We start from the raw sequence: 7,953 nt of genomic DNA, 5'->3' as shown, positions 1-7,953 counted from the left end.
AAATTACCTGAAGAACTTGGCAATCCCCATGATTTCTTTCTTCAGATTTTGAAATGGAGCCAAACTGATACGTGAAAGACAATTTATTTGGTTCCACTGTTCCTCTTCTCATTAATCATCTCCCATTACACAATTATAAACCCATTCTACTCCAAAAAAATTAGAATCCCAATTGCCATAGGAAGGCTGGCCCATAGCCTAGACCACGTGAACACCAAGGCTGCAACACTAACTTTTGGGATGTGGTTGTCTCAAAGTGTGACATCCTGAATTTTCTCCGAATCTGAATCTTATCATAAATTAAGCCATGTCTTACACGGAGTAGACTTGGAGGAGTCAAGCTGCCGGACATTAACCATGTCTTACACGGAGTAGACTTGGAAGAGTCAAGCTGCCGGACATTAAGCCATGTCTTACACGGAGTAGACTTGGAAGAGTCAACCTGCCGGACATTAAGCCATGTCTTACACGTCGAGTAGACTTGAAAGAGTTAAGCTGCTGGACCAGGCGCCATTAAGAGATGACCAAAATTTCTTTCCAATTTGCAAAATTTCTATCAAGAAAGTTGCGTTGGAAAATGAAATCTAGTCCATCCCTGCTATTATTAATTACTGAGTAATTTCTTCAAGGACCTGGCCATGAAAACTTGTTCTTGGACTGTAAGTTCTTGCTAACGTGTCAAGGTGTTTCCTAAGTTTGTTAGTTTCTTCTATCCATCTGATGAGACCATGAGATCCTAGCGTTTACCTTGATTTTCTCTTATTACCAGTGTTTGCAAGTTCCATATAAGGTTCGCATCTTACTTAAACACGATTTATCTTGGTTTATCTATTTATCATGTTTCACCCAAAACAACACTATATTGAAATCAATCTTATTTTAATATTTTGCCATCACCCTTGTTATAATGAATGTATTTGTTAATAAGTTATTATTAGTGCTGAAAATTTTCAATACGATTTGTTAATCCGATACGAGACCAAAAAAATAAAGTTAGAGTTAAGTTTTTTTGACATGAAATCTATTTCAGGTCAACCTGACACAACTTGAAATTATAACAAGTATTGTTAAGGTTCACATAAAAATAATCTGATATGATCCGAATTGATTCAAATGTTTTGAGAGGTGTTATTTTTTTATAATTTGTTAGAGATAAATTATAAAAATATTGAAAGACAATATCAATAGAAGTTAAAATCTTTATAAATTGCATATAGTTATATATTATACAATTGTAATTACTGAAATTATTTTTTATTTTTATTTAAATATTTTATTTTATTATTAAGTAAGTAAGAATGTGATTGCTTAGTCAAATTATTAATGTGTTTTAAAAGTCTTATATTATATTTTTCAGATCATTCATAAATAAAATAAAATGTTATATTGTGTGTTTTATTAACAGTAGGATGAAATAATTTGGTTGAGAAATTAAAATTGTAAAAACATTTTGAAGAGTGAAAATAATAGATAATTTCAAATCAATTTTAGTTAATTCAAATCAACTCAAATATTTAAGGATTAGATTAAGATTAAAAAACTTAGATACAATTCTAATTTGAATCAAGTTAAAATTGAAAATCTTTAACACAAAACCTAAAATGATATAATACAAATACGACTCTTTGACCCAAATTGCCAAGTTTAATTATTATATCATTCATACAAAAAAAAAAATACGTTTTTATATAAATGTAACGTAAACTCTGTAAGGATTCTTATGTCTATGAGATTTTTTGTTTTTTTCTAATAAAATTCCTAAAATGACTCTTAATGGGTTCAATAGAACCAGTGTGTGACACGTTACAGTAAAAGTTTTGGCCTATTCTAACATTGCTATCTTATCAAGAGTATCTACGTTGACAAAGTTTCCACCACTTGCTTACCTACCAAGAGATTCCCTGTTGGCCGATGGTAAATAGTAGCTTCCCTTTTCTCTTAGTTGTGATTTTTCAGTAGCTTTGATGGTGATGCCAGTTGGGCCATTATTCAAGAGTGGACTTTGACTACCTTCATCTAACTTGGTCTATGGAAAGTGTAGTCTAAGTCCAAAATCATTTTAAAAACAAATCATATCTAAAAAAGCAATCTTTTTCAACCTTAATTTGTAATGCTAATCTTACATTGTGGATTCCATAAAAGCGACAATTGGGGAACATTTTTTAGTAACTTATTTTTTATTGATGTGATATTATATGATTATATTATATAATTATTTATTTATGAATTTTAACACAATAAAAACTAAATAAAAGAGATAACAACATTTAAAATTATCAAATTATCTTTTTTTTTACAATAAGGATTAAACACAAGTAATTTTAATTGTATACATTAATACCTTCAATAAGAAATATTAAAAGTTTTGGTTTATTTTATAGTTGCATATCTCCTATTGATGTTATCGCCTAATAAAAGTAAAAATTAACATATGATTAATGCCATTAATTTGAAGCTATTTAAGTCAATAAACATGGTAGACCATACCCACATATATGCAAGTAAAAATCGGAGCATCTTTCCAATTTTATCATATTTGTTTATCCAAACTTATTGAATCTTTGGAGAAAGAGAACCATGATGAGAAGGGAGGGAACATCAACTTTTCTTGTTTCTGTGTTGATCTTCCTGTTCATTGGTGAAATTCAAGCAACAAAGCTTCAAAAAAATTGCTTTCCTTCATGTGGAGACATCAATAACATAAGCTGTCCTTTTCGCCTCAGCGGCGATCCAGCAATTTGTGGAGATCAAAACTTCCAACTTTCATGCCAAAGCAACAAAACCATCCTGGAATCTCCTTCCACTGGAAGGTACTATGTGAAGGAGATTTCATGTAAAGAAAAAATAATCAGAGTTGTCGATGTTAACTTAGGCACTGGAACCTGCCGTCTTCCCAGTGGATCTCAGTATTTAGAACATATTATGGGACTAGTACTCGACAGTAACTACAGTTATGCTACATTTTCCCGGTGCTCTCAGAGGATTAATGACAGGCGCTTTACAGAAATTCCTTGCTTGAGTGAAAATCGATCTTATTTTTATGTTACTATTGGTTATCCAGACTATCAGTATCAGTTTTGCTCGTCAGAAGCAGTTACTCCTATTTTACGGTGGTCTGAGTATGAGCTGATGAGTAATAAGACGGTTCCATATGAAACCATCAGCAAGAGTCTGCAGTCAGGTTTCAATCTGACATGGTACTTTGATGATGCTCCCCCCCAACAGTAGCGACAGAAATATATTATTATTCTAGCAGAAAATTAGATTTTAAAACTCCATTGTGTAAGTTCATCTTTCCGCATGTTTGTTAATTAACAGTGTGATGACTCTATTGATTTCCTTCTACTTTGGGTTTTTTATGTCTTTATAAGGCTTAAACTCTATTTCTTTTGCTCTGATGCAGATCATTTCATTCAGCACTTGCGGGAAATTATATATTATCTAATCTATGAAGGCATTTTTTGGCCGCGTATAATTTCCTAGCCATAACTCCTTTTCTTAATTTCCTAGCATTTTGTGGTCTTTACACCCCATGGTCATAAGGCCTAATTTTTAATTTCTTTGTTGGTTTATGCAGGTGACATTTTCGCGGCATATAAGTCAGGTTTCATGGATGATTATGTGAACATAGGATACCTCCCTGTAGCGCTTCTTCACGGTATAATTCAGACTGATTACAATATTTTTCACATCTAGCTTTCTTTCTGTACAGGCACCTGAACGCTCTAAACGACAACCTCGTTCTAGAGTATATATGTTGTTTTTTATGTTATGATATTTAACATATTGGCTATCAATGTTGGGTTTCTACTTCTAAATATCTCTGTACTTTACAGCATTTTACTTATCTTAAGAACAGAAGATGAATAAATACCTCAATTAACTATCTTTGTTTGGGTTCTTGGGTTTGCAGTGGTGGTTCGAGTTGTTCTTATTTGCAGATTTATTGGTGCTCCAATAGTATTAATCGTGTACCTCATCTGCAAATATAGAAAAACAAGGCAGACAGTTGATAACGTGGAGAAATTTCTGCACAATCAGCAATCCTGGATGCCTAAAAGGTATGCATATGCTGAGCTAATGGCCGTGACAAACAATTTTAAAGAAAAACTGGGTCAAGGTGGGTTTGGATCGGTTTACAGAGGACAACTTCATAATGGTTCCTTAATTGCAGTCAAAATGCTAGAAAATTCTAATTTTTGTGCAGAAGAATTCATCAATGAAGTCTCCACAATTGGTAGAATTCACCACATTAATATAGTGCAATTAGTTGGATTCTGTTCAGAAGAGTCTAAACGTGCCCTTGTGTATGAGTATATGCCGAATGGATCTCTCGATAAGCATATATTTTCCAAGCCCGGCAAATCTCTATCATTTAGTTGGGACAAGCTATGTGAAATCGCTCTTGCAATTGCTCGTGGGATCGAGTATCTTCATAGGGGATGTGATATATGCATTCTTCATTTTGACATTAAGCCTCACAACATCTTGCTAGACCAAAATTTCATCCCTAAAGTCTCTGATTTCGGACTTGCAAAATTTTATCCAAGGGAAAATGATTTTGTGTCTGTTAGTGTCATGAGAGGAACAATAGGATACATAGCTCCTGAATTAATTTCAAGGAATTTCGGAAAGGTTTCTAGCAAGTCAGATGTCTATAGCTTTGGAATGCTACTGTTGCAAATGGTTGGAGGCAGAAAAAATTCTGATACGAGGGTAGCTAGTCCAACCAAATCCTACTTCCCCTCCTGGGTATATGATCAAATCAATATCGGTGAAGATTTGGAGCTTCAACATGTCACTGGACATGAAATGGTGATTGCCAAAAAACTTTGTCTAATTGGGTTATGGTGCATACAAGTTAAGCCTTCAGATCGTCCTTCAATTACAAAAGTAACTGAAATGTTAGAAGGAAACATTGAGGATTTGCAATTACCTCCCAAACCCTTTTTTTTTTCTTCCTCTCCTGAGAATGTTTCTATGAGTGTGATTCAATCAGACTATTCAACCGATTGGTCATTATCTGAATCAACAGAAGAATACTCATGCAAAATTAATGTAGCTTAATTAGTTGATGCAATGATGTGTAGAGGTAAAACAAAACCTATGTTTGTTTGTAATATGATCATGTAGGCTTGTACTCTGGTTGTATGAGTTTCTGAAATTCATGATGTCGTTTGAATGATTGTCTTTATTAATGAAATATTAAACAGATACACCGCGATTTTCACGTGATTCAACCAAAATCGCTCTGAGCCTACATTCATAGCACCGAATGTTTAGTTGAAAGAAGCAAGTTTACACACCAAATGTGGCCAAATTAGAATAGTGTACTGAAGCAAATCTGAAAAACACATCTAGACAACTAAAAGCGGATTTCTTGAATAATGTGACATGTAGCAAAATACTTTTGATTTTGAAAGAAATTTTGAAAGTCAATAATACCCTTCTAAAAGATGGAAATGTCAATAATATCTTTGAATTTTAATGACAAACTAGCAAATAGGAGCTTAAGGTCAAATTTCCAAGTCTTTGAGAAATTCCAAAACAGCCACTTATATACCGTAGCTTGTGTCTTAAAGATTAGATTCTTTACCTAAAATAAACTCATGTTAAAATTTTTTAATTCTAAATTAAACTAAAATATATTTAAATTAACTTAATTCAAATTAATCTAAATTATATAATAAATAAAATTATATTTAAACATGTAAAACATAATTTGTTATTAAATAATATATAATATTAAATATTAAAAAATAACACAATTAGTTATAAAATAATATACTGAAAAAACATTTTAATATAAAATGATGTATTATGAAAATAAAATATTCTATTTTAAATTAATACTAATGATTTATTTATTATCCCAATTATAGATATAAAAAATAGAATATCACATTCAAGAATCCAAAAAATTTATCAACAACATTAATTTTAAAATAATACAATTGATACTAATAGTGCTTTGTCGTAAGGTAAATTTGAAACTCTATTTTCCAAGTCTGGTTTTTCACTCAATTTCTCTGCATGTCTCTGGTGCCCTTTATCATCCTCTTCCTTCTTTTACCTTACTCATCAATAACCAAAACAACATCAGCTATAAACAATGATCAAAATCCATATGAATTCTGTCAGCCAACGAAGTGCAGCGAAAACGCCACAGAAATCAGATTTCCCTTTAGACTCAAGACCCAACCAGTCCCTTGTGGCCTCGAAGGGCCGTTAGAGGAACAGCCTTTTTGACTCTACCATTAAGGGGAACTCCTTTCGTATTGACAATTGAGCAAGGCAACTCCGATTCAAATCCAATCCTATATCAAATTATATGAAACTGGTATCAGGCTACTTGAATAGCTCTCTCAAATGGAAATATCTCTATGAGCAATAAAATAGAACACTTAAAACCAAGTCAAGCCTTCAGCAAGAAGTTACTTCAGAAAGTAAAAGCAGACGCCCTTCTTGAACATAATAGCTGACAATGTGCTACAAACATTGATTAACACAGACCCACATAACGAATCAAAAAAACACAAGCCCTTCTAAAACAAGTTAACTCGGAATGTGACGCTACGATTGTCCTGGTTTAATCTATTGATCTGAGGTTAAAACAGAAAGGACCCCAAAGGAGAATATAATAGTTTTATTTGACATTGAAGTTTTCCTTTAATCTCACTCTAGCTTTTTCAGCATCTTTTGTTCCTATATCAATATCACCTTTTGCTCAAGATAGAGGTAAATTAGAGCTGCCAAACCCCAACAAAAGCCAATTCAAACTCAACTCATATCCAGCAAACAGGCTTAAACTCTACCGGCTCAAACTGATAAACAGTAACACCAAAATGAAACCACTCCTCAGGCACATAAAACAAATCTTAATGGTGGTTACTGTTTGGTGCAAAGTAGTAAGGCCAATATATTTCTTATAGAAATTAGTTCTTTGATCTTTCTTCCTTTACTTTCCCTTCCAAAGTTCCCAAAAGAAAATATTTTTGTAGTATATACATATTATCTGCAGAAGAAAAGTTATATGCTTACACTTCCAGTATGTAAGTTAGGCCAGAATACATAAATAACAAACTGAATCTGGACATAAAAAGAAAAAGTAGTTACACAGAGAACTTCACTCAACAAATTAAACTTCTGTTCTTAAGAGATCACAGATCTGATACCTTACTAGTAGACCTAAAAGCTTAAACCTTCAAAACAAAAATAATATAACAGAGATCTAGATTGAAGGGATAAATTGAAACCTTAAACAGAGATAAAATGAAACAATAAAGGTAGAAAAAGTAAGGGAATCGGAGGAAGATCTGGAAATAGTTAAAGACTTCAAGAAAAAAAGAATCAAAAATTAAAAATTAAATATTCCAACCACCCCAGAACAAAAACGCTTCCAGGAAAACACTTTCCCTCTACCTCATCCAGCCAATAAAACCAAGCAATCCATTAATACCAGACTTGGACGTTCAGGAAAGAAACAGAAGCTCAGCAAATCATAGGTATGGGCGGAGTTGGCAAGAGAAATATCGAAACAAAAGTTGAAAAAAAAAATAAATAAAAACAATTTTTTTTCAAATATATTTCTCTTGCCTGTCCTCCCATAACCAAGAACTTGCTGAGCCTAGTGTCTTTCCTCCAAATCTTTGACCTGATTTAGAACATGAGAGAAGAAGTAGTGGTGAAGTGAAGTTATATAGAGCGACGGGAAGAAGTAAGTGTGTGATAGGGTTCAGAGTGAATGAGAGGCAAAAGCAGACGACTTTGGGTTCTGTGGAAGTGGGGCAGGTGGAAAACCGTGGAAGACGACTCATTCATTTAATCTGTGCCGTTGATTTTCCAGGAAGTTTCCTGATACTTAGCTTGAAAAATAAGGAAAAATTGGGAAGGGAAAGGATTCAGTGTGGTCCTGCACAGAAGTTGCGTTTGGTTGATGCAATATAAAGGGTG

The 7,953-nt window shown here is 33.1% G+C and overlaps 1 protein-coding gene and 1 long non-coding RNA gene across 3 annotated transcripts; one reads left to right on the top strand and one right to left on the bottom strand.

The window, feature by feature from the left end:
- The first annotated feature begins 2,508 nt into the window (after window positions 1-2,508).
- Window positions 2,509-5,194, top strand: LOC123217026 (rust resistance kinase Lr10-like). Of its 2 annotated transcripts, XM_044637762.1 has the most exons (3): window positions 2,509-3,282; window positions 3,404-3,658; window positions 3,914-5,194. In XM_044637762.1, the coding sequence occupies exons 2-3, from the start codon at window positions 3,610-3,612 to the stop codon at window positions 5,065-5,067; spliced, it is 1,203 nt and encodes a 400-aa protein (XP_044493697.1). In that variant the 5' UTR covers window positions 2,509-3,282; window positions 3,404-3,609; the 3' UTR covers window positions 5,068-5,194. The 2 variants fall into 2 exon arrangements, with proteins under 2 accessions (XP_044493697.1, XP_044493698.1); XM_044637763.1 differs by lacking the exon at window positions 2,509-3,282 and having other exon boundaries at window positions 3,299-3,658.
- A 689-nt stretch (window positions 5,195-5,883) lies between these two features.
- LOC123216090 lies at window positions 5,884-7,821 on the bottom strand. Its single transcript, XR_006502188.1, has 2 exons — window positions 7,423-7,821; window positions 5,884-6,317 (listed from the first exon to the last, which is right to left on the bottom strand). It is a non-coding gene; the product is annotated as an uncharacterized LOC123216090 (long non-coding RNA).
- Window positions 7,822-7,953: the final 132 nt, after the last annotated feature.

The sequence above is a fragment of the Mangifera indica genome, chromosome 5 (genome assembly GCF_011075055.1).
Source record: "Mangifera indica cultivar Alphonso chromosome 5, CATAS_Mindica_2.1, whole genome shotgun sequence".
Lineage (NCBI taxonomy): Eukaryota > Viridiplantae > Streptophyta > Magnoliopsida > Sapindales > Anacardiaceae > Mangifera > Mangifera indica.
This window is presented reverse-complemented; position numbering and strand designations above follow the sequence as displayed.

Coding starts and splice junctions, on each gene's coding strand:
- LOC123217026 (XM_044637762.1), top strand. CDS start 3,610: ATGGATGATTATGTGAACATAGGATACCTCCCTGTAGCGCTTCTTCAC. Junction 3,659..3,913: donor CCCTGTAGCGCTTCTTCACG/GTATAATTCAGA, acceptor TTGGGTTTGCAG/TGGTGGTTCGAGTTGTTCTT.